Raw genomic sequence first — 17,002 nt, 5'->3', positions numbered from 1 at the left:
CTGGTGACTGTCTTGACGAAGCTGCCACTTGCTGCTCGAGAGAAGTCGCTGTCCCCTGGGTAATCTGCTGGTGCGGCAATCTGGAGGAGTGTCTCAGAACTGAGTCTGGCAATGATCTGATGAAACGTAGTGGCCCCCTGAGGCGCGTCTGCAGTGTGGGCGTCTGTGCCGGCCTCCTAGACCCACAATCGCTAGGTAGTTGAGTCGCAGCCTCAATGTCTGATTATCAACTGCTATAAGTGGAATCCTTCGGCACGATTTTCCACCTGTGGAGGTAGATTAATCATTAATTGGTGGTACAAAATACTTAAATGGGCCGAGGGGCACCGAGCTGTGCATCCTACTCGGTCGCCATTTTGGCCACACCCCTCGACCCATTAACATAACTTAATGTTCGGTGGCATGTGTAGCTGCAGATACACATGCTGTGCATAGTCCGCCGTCTGGTGTTGGGTCGGAGTGTTACAAGTTGTTTTTCTTCGAAGAAGTCTTTTCGAGTCACGAGACCGAGGGACTCCCCCCACTTCGGTTCCATTGCGCATGGGCGTCGACTCCATCTTAGATTGTTTTTTTTCCGCCATCGGGTTCGGACGTGTTCCTTTTCGCTCCGTGTTTCGGGTCGGAAAGTTAGTCAGAATCAACGGAAAATTCGTTGGTATTGTTTCGTTCGGTATCGGGATAGTTAGGGCAAATCTACACCGAGCCTTAAAGAGCTCCGGTAACCCTTCGGGGTATTTTCGATCCCCCGTCGGGGCCTGGTCAGCCCGACCGCGTGCATCATCGAGACTGATGGAATGGACCCCGTTCCGATTCTGTCCTAAATGCCACAGTAAATATCCTTATACAGACCAACATTTGGTCTGTAACTTGTGCCTGTCCCCCGAGCACAAGGAAGAGTCGTGTGAGGCCTGTCGCGCGTTTCGGTCGAGAAAAACGCTCAGGGACCGAAGAGCCAGGAGGTTGCAGATGGCTTCCACGCCGACAGGACAACAAGGGTTCGAGGAGGGGGAAGAAGAAGAAACTTTCTCCATCCGCGATTCGGATTCCGAAGAATTCGACGTTGACGAGCAACCAACCGTGAGTAAGACGTCGAAAGAAAGATCACACGAGAAAACAGACAAAGCCCAGGGGACGCCACTGCCAACAAGCCATGGCATAACCCATAAAGTAGGTGACCGTCCATCGGCACCGAAAAAGGGCGAGCTGGTGCCGAAGTCGTCCGACTCAGGTCGAGACACAGGCACGCAACACTCTCGGGACCGAGAGAGTGGTGCAGAAAAGGCTCGACACCGAGATAGCGGCACCGAAGCTACTCGACACAGAGACAGCGGCACCGAAACTGCTCGGCACAGAGATAGCGGTGCCGAAGATGGTCGGCACCGAGAGGCCAAGACACCGAAAAAGAGAAAGATCTCGTCGGAGCCGAAAACAACTAAAGACATGGTTTCGGTGCCAAAACACCCGGCAACCGAACCAAAAACCAGTTCCTACTCAGAGGAACAATCACTGTCCTCCCAACTAAAAAGACACAGATTTGAGGAGGAATTACAAACTACAGAGGTAGATCACATGCAACAGCAGATCTTTATCCAAAGGGGTACAGGGAAAATCAGCACTCTTCCCCCCAATCACAAGGAAAAGGAAACTTGACTTCCAGCAACAAGAAAAGCCACCACAAGCAAAGGTGGTAAAGAGGGCAACTCCACCACCCTCTCCACCACAGTCAACTCATGTATCACCGGCACAGACTCCAACACAATCACCAGCTCATACCACCATGAGCCAGGATGATCAGGCAGCATGGGACCTCTATGATGCTCCAGTATCGGACAATAGTCCAGAGTCGTACCCAACTAAACCCTCACCACCTGAGGACAGTACAGCATATGCACAGGTGGTAGCTAGGGCAGCCGAATTTCATAATGTATCTCTACATTCGGAGCCTATTGAGGATGACTTCCTCTTTAACACCCTGTCCTCCACCCACAGCCATTATCAAAGCCTTCCCATGCTCCCGGGAATGCTAAGGCACGCTAAACAGATTTTCAAGGAGCCTGTTAAAAGCAGAGCAATAACTCCCAAGGGTGGAGAAAAAATACAAGGCACCGCCCACAGACCCTGCTTTTATTACATCACAACTGACACCAGATTCAGTAGTCGTAGGAGCAGCTCGTAAAAGAGCCAACTCGCAGACATCCGGCGACGCACCACCTCCGGACAAGGAGAGCCGCAAGTTTGATGCAGCTGGGAAACGGGTTGCAGCACAATCTGCAAATCAGTGGTGCATCGCCAACTCGCAAGCACTCCTAGCGCGATACGACAGGGCCCATTGGGACGAGATGCAACATCTCATCGAGCACCTCCCCAAAGAATTCCAGAAACGAGCGAAACAGGTGGTTGAAGAGGGGCAAAATATCTCCAATAACCAAATACGTTCTTCTATGGATGCAGCAGATACAGCTGCAAGAACAATAAATACTGCTGTGACAATAAGGAGGCACGCATGGCTGCGCACTTCTGGCTTCAAACCTGAGATACAACAGGCAGTGCTCAATATGCCGTTCAATGAACAGCAATTGTTTGGCCCAGAAGTGGACACTGGAATTGAAAAATTAAAGAAGGACACTGACACAGCCAAAGCCATGGGCGCACTCTATTCCCCGCAGGGCAGAGGCACATTTGGCACATTTCGCAAAACAACTTTCAGAGGAGGGTTTCGAGGTCAAGCCACAGAAGCCAGCACCTCACAAGCAAGACCACCTGCCTACCAGGGACAATATCAAAGGGGTGGCTTTCGAGGCCAATACAGAGGGGGCCAATTCCCAAGAAACCGGGGAAAGTTTCAGGGTCCCAAAACCCCTCAAACTAAACAGTGACTCACAAGTCACACAACCCCTTCACACAACACCAGTGGGGGGAAGACTAAGCCAGTTCCACAAATCATGGGAGGAAATAACAACAGACACTTGGGTCTTAGCAATTATCCAACATGGTTATTGCATAGAATTTCTCCAACTCCCTCCAAACGTCCCACCGAAAACACACAATATGTCAAGACAGCATATAGACCTTCTAGGAGTAGAAGTTCAAGCATTACTGCAAAAAGACGCAATAGAATTAGTACCAAAAACACAAAAGAACACAGGAGTTTACTCACTGTACTTTCTAATACCGAAAAAGGACAAAAGTCTGAGACCAATATTAGATCTCAGAACACTAAACACCTACATCAAATCAGACCACTTTCACATGGTCACGTTACAAGACATAATACCACTACTGAAACAGCAAGACTACATGACAACGTTAGATCTAAAAGACGCGTATTTCCATATACCGATACATCCCTCGCACAGGAAATACCTAAGGTTCGTATTCAAAGGAATACATTACCAATTCAAAGTGTTGCCATTCGGAATAACAACAGCACCAAGAGTCTTTACAAAATGTCTAGCAGTAGTAGCTGCACATATCAGGAGGCAGCAAATACACGTGTTCCCGTACCTAGACGATTGGTTAATCAAAACCAACTCGCTAACAAAGTGTTCACACCACACAGATTATGTTATACAAACCCTTTACAAACTGGGTTTCTCCAACAACTATGCAAAGTCACACCTTTTGCCGTGTCAAACACAGTAATACTTAGGAGCGACAATCAACACAACAAAAGGGATAGCCACTCCAAGTCCTCAAAGGGTTCAAAATTTTCACAAGGTGATACAAGCTATGTATCCAACACAAAAGATACACGCAAAGATGGTATTAAAACTCCTAGGCATGATGTCCTCATGCATAGCCATTGTCCCAAACGCAAGATTGCACATGCGGCCCTTACAACAGTGCCTAGCATCACAATGGTCACATGCACAGGGTCACCTTCTAGATCTGGTGTTGATAGACCGCCAAACATACATCTCGCTTCTATGGTGGAACAGTACAAATTTAAACAAAGGGCGGCCTTTCCAAGACCCAGTGCCACAATACGTGATAACAACAGATGCTTCCATGACAGGGTGGGGAGCACACCTCAATCAACACAGCATCCAAGGACAATGGGACGTACATCAAAGAAAGTTTCACATAAATCACCTAGAATTGTTAGCAGTATTTCTAGCGTTGAAAGCATTCCAACCAATGATAACCCACAAATACATTCTTGTCAAAACAGACAACATGACGACAATGTATTATTTAAACAAACAGGGGGGAACACACTCGACACAGTTGTGTCTCCTAACACAAAAAATATGGCATTGGACAATTCACAACCACATTCGCCTAATAGCACAGTTTATTCCAGGGATCCAGAACCAGCTAGCAGACAATCTCTCTCGGGATCACCAACAGGTCCACGAATGCGAAATTCACCCCCAAATTCTGAACACTTACTTCCAAATTTGGGGAACACCTCAAATAGATCTATTTGCAACAAAAGAAAACGCAAAATGCCAAAACTTCGCATCCAGGTACCCACACCGGCAATCTCAAGGCAATGCTCTATGGATGAATTGGTCAGGGATATTTGCGTACGCTTTTCCCCCTCTCCCTCTCCTTCCATATCTAGTAAACAGATTGAGTCAAAACAAACTCAAACTCATACTAATAGCATCAACATGGGCAAGACAACCTTGGTATACCACACTACTAGACCTGTCAGTAGTACCTCATGTCAAACTACCCTACAGGCCAGATCTGTTAACACAACACAAACAACAGATCAGGCATCCAAACCCAGCATCGCTGAATCTAGCAATTTGGCTCCTGAAATCCTAGAATTTGGACACTTGAACCTCACACAAGAGTGTATGGAGGTCATAAAACAAGCTAGAAGACCATCCACTAGACACTGCTACGCAAGTAAATGGAAAAGATTTGTTTGTTACTGCCATAATAATCAAGTCCAACCATTGCATGCATCTCCAAAAGATGTAGTAGGATATTTACTACATTTACAAAAATCAAATCTAGCTTTCTCTTCCATAAAAATACATCTCGCAGCAATATCTGCTTACCTGCAGATTACTCATTCAACTTCCCTATTTAGAATACCTGTCATTAAAGCGTTTATGGAGGGCCTAAAGAGAATTATACCACCAAGGACACCACCTGTTCCTTCATGGAACCTCAACATTGTCTTGACAAGGCTCATGGGTCCACCTTTCGAACCCATGCATTCTTGTGAAATGCAATACTTAACGTGGAAAGTTGCATTTCTCATTGCCATCACATCTCTAAGAAGAGTAAGTGAAATACAGGCGTTTACCATACAAGAACCATTTATTCAAATACACAAAAATAAGGTCGTTCTAAGAACAAATCTAAAATTCTTACCAAAGGTTATCTCACCGTTCCACTTAAACCAAACAGTGGAATTACCAGTGTTCTTCCCACAGCCAGATTCAATAGCTGAAAGAGCACTACATACATTAGACATCAAGAGAGCGCTAATGTACTACATTGACAGGACAAAAGAAATTAGGAAGACAAAACAACTATTTATTGCCTTCCAAAAACCTCATACAGGAAATCCTATTTCAAAACAAGGTATCGCCAGGTGGATAGTAAAGTGCATCCAAACCTGCTATCTTAAAGCAAAGAGAGAACTGCCTATTACACCAAAGGCACACTCAACCAGAAAGAAAGGTGCTACTATGGCCTTTCTAGGAAATATTCCAATGACCGAAATATGTAAGGCAGCAACATGGTCTACGCCTCATACATTTACTAAACACTACTGTGTAGATGTGTTATCTGCACAACAGGCCACAGTAGGTCAAGCCGTACTAAGAACTTTATTTCAAACTACTTCCACTCCTACAGGCTGAACCACCGCTTTTGGGGAGATAACTGCTTACTAGTCTATGCACAGCATGTGTATCTGCAGCTACACATGCCACCGAACGGAAAATGTCACTTACCCAGTGTACATCTGTTCGTGGCATTAGTCGCTGCAGATTCACATGCGCCCACCCGCCTCCCCGGGAGCCTGTAGCCGTTTAGAAGTAGATCTTGAACATTTGTACATTTGTAAATATATTACATTAAACCTTCATTTTGTACATACGTATTTATTCCATTGCATGGGCACTATTATTAGCATACACAACTCCTACCTCACCCTCTGCGGGGAAAACAATCTAAGATGGAGTCGACGCCCATGCGCAATGGAACCGAAGTGGGAGGAGTCCCTCGGTCTCGTGACTCGAAAAGACTTCTTCGAAGAAAAACAACTTGTAACACTCCGACCCAACACCAGACGGCGGACTATGCACAGCATGTGAATCTGCAGCGACTAATGCCACGAACAGATGTACACTGGGTAAGTGACATTTTCAATATTGTTTTAACTTTTGCCAGATACTAGTGATTTCAGAATAGATATACATGTTGGCCAAATCAGTCTGTGGATTTGTTTTTATGATCTTCATCATCTTTCTAAATCTCCTTGTCCTGACCATCCACTACTTAATGCTTAAGGGATGAACAATCTATTTTTTCTACTGTTAATATTAATAAAAATTCATTGAGCAATGAAAAACCTGTTACCCAATTTCTCAGTTAAGGATACCTTGATTTAAATTCATAAAAATCGGGCCAACCTCCCTCAGTAACGCCAGGAGAGTGGATATAGGGCTAATGGTTAAGGTACTTTTTCTTACATAGCTATCAAGATGAAAGGTTGGGTGATGCAGTGTATTCTGGGCTCTGGAGCAGTCAGTCTTTTACCTTAATTTAGCATTCTTAATTTCTACTTCATTGAAGCTTTTGCCCACATAACCCAATTATTAGATTTTTTCTTTGTTGAAGGAGAAATTGAAAAGTTTAAAAACAGTTGGGGTGGAGCAAAAATGGCCACCTGAGAGGGGGTGCCAACTCATAGCACCGACAGATCATCAGTCTGGCCAGGATGGTGCAGAGCATCACTCCAGGTGAGGAGCAAGAGATGGGGGATACTATGTGGCCATCCATGCTGGAACTCAAAAATTTGATACTGGAAGGCAGCAAGGCCATAAAAGAAAAAATTGATGGGCAAGATGCGGTAAAGGGTGAAAGATCTGGATACCAGAATAGATGGTAGTGGATGGGATAATGGGGCCACATATCACCAAATTCACTGACCATGAACGTCACCTGCAAATACAGGAAACTGGACTTGGAGGACAGGTCTCAGGTCTAGGTATTAGTGCTGCTGGACAGGATGGAGACTAGGCCGGTGGAACAATTTTTGCAGTCTTGATTGCCATCCGTCCTGCGGGGCCTTGAGAAAGAAGGGGGCCTACAACTGAACAGAGCTCACAGGACTCCAGGGGGCAGACAGTTGGGCAGCCGAGCGCATGACATCTTAGCACTTCCCAGGGAAGTCGTGGTCACTCGGGTCACAACCGGTTCTCTCATACACAGTATGGTCTCATATGTAAATGACAAAGGCAGTTTAGGTTTTAAAGATTGGTTTAATATAACAACTGCATCCTAGATAGCAAAGCGTGAGCTGCAATAACCAGAACTACACCACACAGTAGGATTAAAATAATAAAGATGAGAGTGAAGCACAAGAATAAGGCTATCATAGTGCCGCAAGATTATTTTCTCTCTAAGTTATATTTCGAGCACAGCATGTGAAACTCTAAGCCTGCAGGGGGTAAATCAAAACCAGGCGTGTCACACATAATTGCCAGAATGCAGAGATAGAAGGACAAAATGAATGTTCTAGCAGCGGTGCGTGCACAGTGGAATGTGAAATATAATGGAAAGAGGGTTGCCTTCTACCTGAACTATGGAGAAGCAACACAAAAAAAGACGAAAGTCCTTTTTGGAGGTTAAAAAGAATGTCTGGAAGCGTGGACTGGCATATGCACTGTTGACCCTGGCGGAACTCCATGTGGACATACAAGGGAAAAGAGATTTTATCGACCACGCTGAGGAAGCAATGCAATTTATTGAAAGTCACTGAGTGAATGGCGGATACTTGAAAAAGTAAATGTGACTTTGAAAGTGGGGCACTGACAATGAATCGTCTTACAGAGGGGGAGGGGGGTGAACACCAGTTGACTGAGCACAGTTCGAACGTTGGATCTAAGTCATATGGTACATAACTTAAAGCGCTTTCCTTTGTGAGCATGCTTAATGGTACTGCTGCTGATGGGACAGCCCCAACACGGGGCATGATTGAGCAGCGCACTATTTTGGGGATGTTTTTTGTTAATTAGGGTGAACTGAGTGGACACCGATTGTGGCCGTTGTTAAAGCCAGGTTGGAGTGGTCCACATTGGAGGGGGGGGGGGGCAGGGGGGGGGAGCAGAGGAAAGTTCAGTTTTGGGAATTGGAGGGGGACAAGACACAAATTAAGCAGAGCAGTTACTTCCTGACACAAGAAGGGCACCGGATAAAACAGGACTATATTTTCCTACGTGGGGGTGAAAATGATATCATAGACTATTAAATGGATACAGAACCTAGTTAAACAACAGAGAATATGGTCATATCTATGCAAACAGCAAGCAAAGATAGTTATGCTGTAGGAAACACACCTCCTACCACAAGAACATGAAAAGATACAATCTAAATGGGGTGGCCAATTATGGTAAGCCAGCTTCACTTCCTCAGTACGAGAGGATGCTAGTGTTCCCCTTAAGGCAGACACGGTTTTAAATGCAGCCAATGGCCGCTATATAGGAGTGGTGGGTGAAATTGGCAGTAGAAGTACAGTGCTTTTCAATACATATGCAATGAATATAGATAAAACAGATTTTTATGAAGGAGTGCTATGCGTATTGGCACCATATACAAATTATGATATGCTCTATGGAGGAATGATTGGAATTGTGCAGTGAACAGGGAATTGGATAGCTTGAGATCTGCGATGCTGCCACTGGGCAGATCCTCACAAGCACTATTGGAGGGAATGGACGCATTAAATCAAGTGGAATTATGGCGGGTACAGTATGGGCAGACGTGGGGCTACTCTTTTTACTCCCCACCACATGGGACATTCTCCAGAATACACTATGGGCCTCATCATGACCCTGGCGGCCGGCGGTAAGCTGGCGGTAACACCGCCAACAGGCTGGCGGTGTTCCGCCAGCTATTATGACCGTGGTGCAAAGCCATGGCCATACCGCTGGCCCCTCCACTAAACCTCATAATCCCCAGGGCAGCGGTGCAAGCACCGCTGCCCTGGGGATTGAGTCCCGACCACCAACCTGGCCACGGCGGGAAACACCACCATGGAAAGGCTGGCGGTAAGGGGGACTTGGGGTGCCCCTGGGGGCCCTTACACTGCCCATGCTCTTGGCATGGGCAGTGCAGGGGCCCCCAGGCATAGCCCCATCGCGCATTTCACTGCCCGAATTTGCTGCACCCGCTGCACATCAGCATTGCCGCCGGCTCTATTACGAGCCGGCAGCAGTGTTGATGTGACTTTTCTGCTGGGCCAACACTGTTACCGTCCGCTGGCCCAGCGTAAAAGTTGTAATAGGGAGCCAGAAATACCGCCATATTCTAGCTCCTGCAGCCCCGGCGGTCTTTTCAAAAGGTTGTAATGAGGGCCAGCATGTTCATACACTTTGAGCAGGCGCCACAATTTGGGGACATACAGTACATAGATTGCACTCGATCGGATCCTGCTCCGCTTACCATTTAGTTACAGCACCAGACCTACTTGACACCAATGCCGCAATGGCGCTTTCACTCTAGGGCATTACATGATCAGGCATATAGGGAGGATATCAGAGAGGCTATACAGGAATACTTTCATCTCAACAAGGGAACAGTTCGATCTGCCAGCATATTATGAGAGGCCTTTGAGGTGACCATCCGAGGAAAATGCATGGCTAGGACATGTGGAGTGCTCAGGTCACTGTCACACGGCTAGAAAAGCAGGTAGCAGACATAGATCAGCAGGCTCCACACACTGACGAGGCTTGGGAAGTAAGACACACACTGCGGGATGAATTGGATGAGGCCTGAAATACCTTGGAAAAAACATGATTATCGTACATACCTGAAAACTCAACACAAACAAGGTGACACCGCTGTGGTAGCCCTCAAAGATTGAAATGGTGGGATACTGACCACTCAGGAAGCAATTTTGAATGGCTTCGCTGAGTTCTACTCTGCATTATATGCGAGGCAGAATCGGAGCACTGAAGTAGAATTAGAGACCATTCTTGATGAGGCATAACTACCCCGGTTGATGAGAAAACTGGCCCAGCTGAGTGCACCACCAGAGGAGGCAGACATTAGGTGGGCTGTTAGACACATGAACACAGTTGGGGTGCCGGGTAATAATGGATTGACAGTGGAATTTTACCAAACATTTGAGCAAAGGCCACCCCCGCAGGGGGCTCGAAGGGCCGGCGCCATAACGGCTGCCTTAGACCTGAAAGAACCGGTTACACCGGTTTGCCCCCCCACCCTCTCCACCCCCCAAGGACCAGCGGGCCAGGGGAGAGGGCGCGAAATACTATATGGGCGCCAATGAGGGTATTGAATCCTTCAATCCTCCAATGGTTTGCCAGCAAAGAAAGCCCCCCCACCACCCTGAAGGGGGTAGAGGCAAGAGGGGAGACACATAAAAAGCGCAAGGTCAGCCGGGTGGGCAAGCAGATGATCCACGGCGATGCGCTATCATGACGGAAGAAAACATCTACGACGGAGCAGTACCGACTTCGTCAGGAAGCATCCCAAGCGCCACAGTAACCTGCACAGTATTTCCCATTCATTAACCTGCTGCACAGGGGACTGCCCGTCCGGGCGAAGTGACCCTGCTCCAGCGGGACAGCCTTATTGGTAAAATCGTTGGTCATCCATTCCCAGCCACCTACAGCAGTGGACTGCCCGTTTGGGCGACGCGACCCGGCTTCTGGGTTCGGCTGCAACGCGCTGGATGACCCAAATAGCACCCCAGTGGGTGCACCGAGTGTGGGCCAACAAACAGGGGACCGCTCCGACCGGGCGACGCAACCCTGCAACTTCCTTTGTTGCTAAACAGGGGACCGCTCCGATCGGGGCGACGCAACCCTGCGACCAGCCCAACTCGGCCACGACCGTGCCGAGCATTTATTGCGCCTTGGCACAGCCAGCACAACCTGAGGGATACCTGCCGCCAGTCCGAAAACCATCCCCAGCCCCCCTCCTTACCTCCGGGCGACGACCGCTTGCAAAGTGGCCACGTGAAGTTTCTGTTGTCTTTAGCCTGCACGGGGACCACCAAACACGGGTGACGCGACCCCGCAGGCCTTGGGACCGGTAAGGCACATCCCGCCGGCCGGCTCCAGCTCAAAGGGGCACGACGTCCTGGGTCGCGCGCGGCCTACAAAACAGCGACAGCGCGCGGCTTGTGAAGGGGGCGGTGCCACGAGCAGTTAACAAATATTGCAGGCCAGCGGAACAAAACAGGAGTGCGCGTCTCAAATCAGGAGAGGCGTGCAGCAAAAAATAGACACTCGCGTGCCCGCAAACAACACCTAACAGTTCTGCGGTGACACGCAACCGAGACAAGCGCATGAAGGAAGCACCGGCAAAGGGGGACCGCTGGCATAAGCGACGCGACACCTCAGGCGCGGTGGGCACACGCGGCCGGCACATCAGATCGAGGGAGCGGAAACTGCAAAAGTCTCACCTGGCAGAGCAAGTGGTGGCCGCAAGCACCAATTAAGTAGACTCTAGACGTGGGACCGCCTGCTCAAGGCGACGCAACCACACAATGGACCGTAAGCACAACTAGTAAGGCGGTGTGCATAGAAAGGCCACTCACCTGGGGATGCCTTACGGCAGGGTGAGGGGAGACCAACCAAGGGAGTAAGCGGAGCACAGCACTCGCAGCCCAGACCCGCCAGGTCGAATGGCAGGGCACAGGTACACGACAGGTATTGAGTTGGGCCTAATCCACAAACTCGATCCTACCCTCTTCCAGAGAAATGGTAAAACGAACCTATGGAGTAAGCCCCCTCCAAGAAACAAAATATGTGACTGCCTACAAACCAAAGGGCGAGAAGAGACATGACCAACGGAGGCCAGGACTTGAAGGCCGATCCGTCAATGCTATTCACGCAAATATGATTGATTAGTGAAACACAATTTTTATATGTTTGGACATCTATGTATGACTAGGCGTGATGATAGCATTGTCTGATGCACAAACTAGAAGTGCAGTAAAATTGAATGCTTGCTGAACCAAAGAAAGAGAAATGTAATATTTCACAGGCGGCTACCCATTTGTATAATCCATAAATGCAGCCATTTTTATTCCACTGTTATAACAGTGCCACGTCATGTTGTTTTGCAAGTATGCCACAACGAGTACACAATTTACAAATGCAATGATTCTAGAGTGGGTGAAGTGCGGAAGTTAGTAGACCTACACTGCGCGTGACTGCTAGCCCTGTATAGAGAGGTGTTTGAAACAGGAGTACTGCCTGCATCACTGGGGGAGGTATATATAGTGACCTTACATATACCCAGAAGAGATCCTGCTGAGTATGAATCATATCGACTGTTATCAATGATCACAGTAGATGCCAAAATATTAGGGAAGGTATTGGCCCAGAGTCTAGCGAAGACGACAGAAAAGACCATCCTCACAGATCAGGCACGATTTGTGGGAGGCCATACCAACTCCACCAATGTTGGAAAAGCATTCCTTATCACAGAGCAAGCTGCGGTGAAAGGGGAGACATGTGTGCTAGCCAGCTTGGGTGCCCACAAGATGTTCAACACAGTTGATTGGCAATACCACAGAATTGTGGGGAGAAAAACCTTAATACTAGAAACATTCACACAAAAACAAACTGTAGCTGAAGTTGCCATCTATTGCAGTTGCCGACACATGCTTCACAGAATATCAGCTTCTTCAGGGCTATACATAGATGGCACAAGAACAAAAAGAATAAATAAAACACAACACAAAAAGAACACATAGAAATGTTTGAAAAGATATAACATTGAATTCAGACCTAAAATCTTCAACTAACTATCTTAAACAGCATCTTATAGATAGTACATCATAGGGAGCTTATACTAGTCGCTAGCACAGGAGACAAATATGTAATGACAAAATAGAGAAGCAAAGGTAGAATGTAAGTATATCAATCTGTTTGTGTTTCAACCATTAATGAAAAAGAGACAAGGAAAAATAGCAGAACTTCAAAAGACCATATTAGTGAAGAAATATTCAACCAAAATAGACACCCAAGCAAAAGTACCTAAATAATTCATTGAAATATGAGCATTGCCAAAATATACCTAAAATCAAAACCAAACATAAATACTTACCAAAATCCATTCAAAAACAGACCAACATAACCGTCTTAACTCATAAAGTAAATGCTTCACAATCTGTAACAAAACTCATCAACCGTAATTGATAACTCATAAAGGGCATGGACAGGAAAACAGATGTAGGTATATCAGTTCCCTGCCCCATTTGCATATTCACAGAAAATATAATATGAAAACAAACCAGACATTATTTTCATACCTACCCATACACTTGTTCATATACTCAAGCACTGCATCACAAAGAAACTATGCATAACCATTGCCATATGTGACATCTTCAACGATCCAGTGAAATTAGTCCTAATTATGAAATCCTATTGGCATCCTAAAATGTCTGACCCACCCACTGAAGTTGCTGGCATTGCCCCTCTGGTCCCTCAGAAAAAAGGGTCACCTTACCTCTACAAGTTAGAACTCTCTTGGCGATATGGGAGCGGGTATCTAGAAGAGAGGATCACATATATTTATATGCAGAACTTTATTCCATGGTGCACAGGAATTAGTCCTCAGGTACAGTAATTTATGAAAGACAGAGAAGGAAGGAATGCACCACAGTATATGGGAGATTTATACAAGTATGGCAGACTGATCTGCTATGCAGATTTCTGTGCTGGGGGTGTGGGGGGGTGTTGGGAGGCGGCGGTTTCCTGGCATATGCTGGCCTTGTGGCGGCTATCCACAGGTCCTAGGAAGTGTTTCCACTGGAGCCGGAGATACATACACTTAACCTAACACTCCCAGACTTGGGGTAAAGTGGTTAACTCATCACACAGCTTATACGCTATTATTGCCAAGCACGGTTGCCCAAATGGATAGGCTGAAGACACAATGGAAACGTGACCTGGGGACGGAATTGGGGAAGTACGAGCGCTTAGCCATGCTAAGCAACTGCAGGAAAGTAACTCTAAAGGCACATCGGAAATTAATACGCTACAAATGCATACACAGGGATTGTCACTCCGTTAACGGCTGCGCAAGCTAGCTCCATCCAAACCAGAGCATTGCCCTAAATTTAACAGTGATGGGGACGTTCATACATATGTGGTGGACGTGTCCCAGTATGGGTGCTTAATGGAAGGAAGTGGTTGACACACTGAGGGAATTGACTGAATTAACGATTCAGCCAACGGTTCAGCTATGCTTGATAGGGCTTGCAACTCGAACCCGGCAGTGGCCAAAAAATGTGTAGCCCTGAGGTGGATGACAAACAAGACACCTACCAAGAAACAATGGATGTGGGAATTTGCTAAATGGACACAGGTGGAGTATTGGGTGCACCACAGACTAATAAATAGCAATATGAACCAGGGAGGTCAGCAGAATGGGATATCGTGGAGGTGCGCTTACAGGAAGAAATGGAAGAACCGAAGAGGCATGAGGACAGGAACTGACAAATGTTTGATTATATGAGAAGGGAAATGAAATGTCGGGGCTCATAGTGATTGTGTGCTGAACTAAAGAGAAGCATGTATTGCCCGGTAGTTATTTTGAATAACAAAACGAAATGTAATTAATGCAACTGCTATAACCTGCTCCTTGTTGGGGGAAGGGATGATGGGCTACTAAGTGGAGATGTGAGTTAGCTGTTTTTGAAATCAATAAAGGAGATACAAATAAAGAAAAGTTTGAAAACAGCCCCTGTTGTCTGCTTAAGTAAGGTTTTAGTTGATTCAATCAATCAATGTGGATTCAATATGTTGTTCAGATCTGCAATATTTTAACCATTTTCAAAAGACATTTTCTCTAATTAAAGTGTTCCAGGAGTCTGTACATGGGTAGAGATACTGTAGTGTTTTTTGTAATTAATGAAAATGTTGGTGGAAAACAAAGATAGCACCTAAGCACACATTCCTCTTCTGTGTTAAAAAATCTTGTTAGGACACATAACCCGACAACCGTTTGCTTTTGTGTAGTGTTTGAAGAGCACTATTAGAATGTATTATTTTCTGTAATATGCCAATTTTCTCTTTAAATATTTATAGCACTAAACCTAAAGATGGAGTTTATATACATGACCCTGAGAATGGGACGGAAGATTCAAATATTGCTCTGGAAAAGCTGCGAGACGTGATTGCTCAGTGTATTCTGCCACAGGCTGGTAAAGGTTCTGACATTTAAGTCCACTCAAGTGTTTTATTAGTGTGTGTGTATTATGTAAAGGTTAATTCTGTGGCAAGCATGCACATATGTGTTTTTTGAAGGATAATGTTCATGCAGTGGCAAGAGATGAAGTGAAAATACGATTGCCTAAAAGCAATACAAGCTTGTGGATCATTACACTGAAAATCTTTTCTAGCAGTGAGAGGTTATTTGGCTTTCAGGTCCCTACTAGCCCCTGCCATTTCTTGAAAGATGGCAATAGAAAAAAATTAACAAATTTGCAAAAAAAAACAACTTTATTTAAAATGTCATGCTCTATATCCTTTAGCCACTTGTCGATAACATAGTTATCATCCTCTGTTACATATCTTTGTCAGCAAACACCCATAAACAAATTATTTTATCTAATTTAATAAAGAACCACTTATAGCTCCCTTGACATTCATTGTGATCATCTAGTCTGATCTAAGGGAACAGCCAAGTTTCATGGACTTTTTCTATTCGGAAGACATATGATGCCCTGTTTTGATATATGTATCCTTTGGCCATGAAAGGTTTTCCTTGTGGCCAGTATTCAACATTAGCTTTTGTGCATTAAACGCAAACCGCAATCTTGATTGTTTGTACAATATTACATTATTTATTGCTTGTGGTTCATTGGCTGCCTACATATCATTAAAAGTAATTTCTTGCTTGCCTGATATTGAAGTAGTTCTAAACAAAGAATGTAAATACATGTGTGATATTTAGCACAGTAAGAAAATACTGACAACCTGAGTCTGAAAATTACCAATGAAGAAGTTGTTGTCTGACAGTCCTAACATAAAAATATTTTGCTAGGCGAGAACGAAGATGAGAAATTGAATGAATTGATGCGGGAAGCATGGCAGTATAACAAAGACTGTAAACTATTACGAGATACCCTTCAGAGCTTCAGTTGGAATGGTAAGAAATCTGTTCAGTTTGAACACTTTTTTAATGAAGTCAATGTCTGCCACCAACAGATATGAATGCTTACATTTGTTGATATAATAACTTTACTTATTAGATTTTGTTCATTGTTAGTCTAATTATCAAATGTATCCAAAGTGCTGTAAATAACAGAAAAAGAGTGATGCAAAAGTTAAGATAAAAACATCAAGTAAGCAACCAACATTCAGCCTTTTGATATAGGTTGGTTAAATAATTTAAGAAAATGGACTTTCAGCAGACTTTTAATTAAGGGTACTCTGATTCAACCCTGATGTAAACTGAACTGTAAACTTTGCACTTGTATAGCGCACTACTCACCCGTTGCGGTCTCAGGCGCTGTACGCATACCGCTGTGGAACCCCTCCTGGCTTTTCCCTGTGAGGCGCCCACTCCTGGACAGCCCCAGGGTGAAGCCAGGCATCCAAGCACTGTGAGGGCCGTTGTGGAGATTAAGCAAGCTATTGCCCAGAGTGGGACCCATTAATTAGATTAGGCACCGAGGCAAGAATTATCTGGTCCAAGGGAATTGAGCCCAAGAGCTGCCAAGGTGGGAATTGAATCCTGGTCCCGGGCCAGATCTCTGCATCAGTGTCTGCCGCTCTAACCATTGTGCCACACTTCTCCAACTGTTATTCAGTTGTGGTACAAG

The 17,002-nt window shown here is 45.7% G+C and overlaps 1 protein-coding gene across 6 annotated transcripts in view; it reads left to right on the top strand.

Annotated features, from left to right (window-relative positions):
- Positions 1 to 17,002, top strand: part of MAPKAPK5 (MAPK activated protein kinase 5) — a 333,373-nt gene that overhangs the window by 309,167 nt on the left and 7,204 nt on the right. For 5 of the 6 annotated variants that reach the window (XM_069214824.1, XM_069214827.1, XM_069214826.1 and 2 more), the window contains 2 exons: positions 15,264 to 15,385; positions 16,222 to 16,326. In XM_069214824.1, coding sequence (XP_069070925.1) covers positions 15,264 to 15,385; positions 16,222 to 16,326 — 227 coding nt within the window. The remainder of the gene's footprint in view (positions 1 to 15,263; positions 15,386 to 16,221; positions 16,327 to 17,002) is intronic. The other variant, XM_069214825.1, reaches the window with a different exon arrangement.

This window comes from Pleurodeles waltl, chromosome 11 (assembly GCF_031143425.1).
Source record: "Pleurodeles waltl isolate 20211129_DDA chromosome 11, aPleWal1.hap1.20221129, whole genome shotgun sequence".
In the NCBI taxonomy this organism is placed as follows: Eukaryota; Metazoa; Chordata; class Amphibia; order Caudata; family Salamandridae; genus Pleurodeles; species Pleurodeles waltl.
The sequence above is the reverse complement of the archived record's forward strand: the minus strand, read 5'-3'. Positions and strand labels throughout refer to the sequence as shown.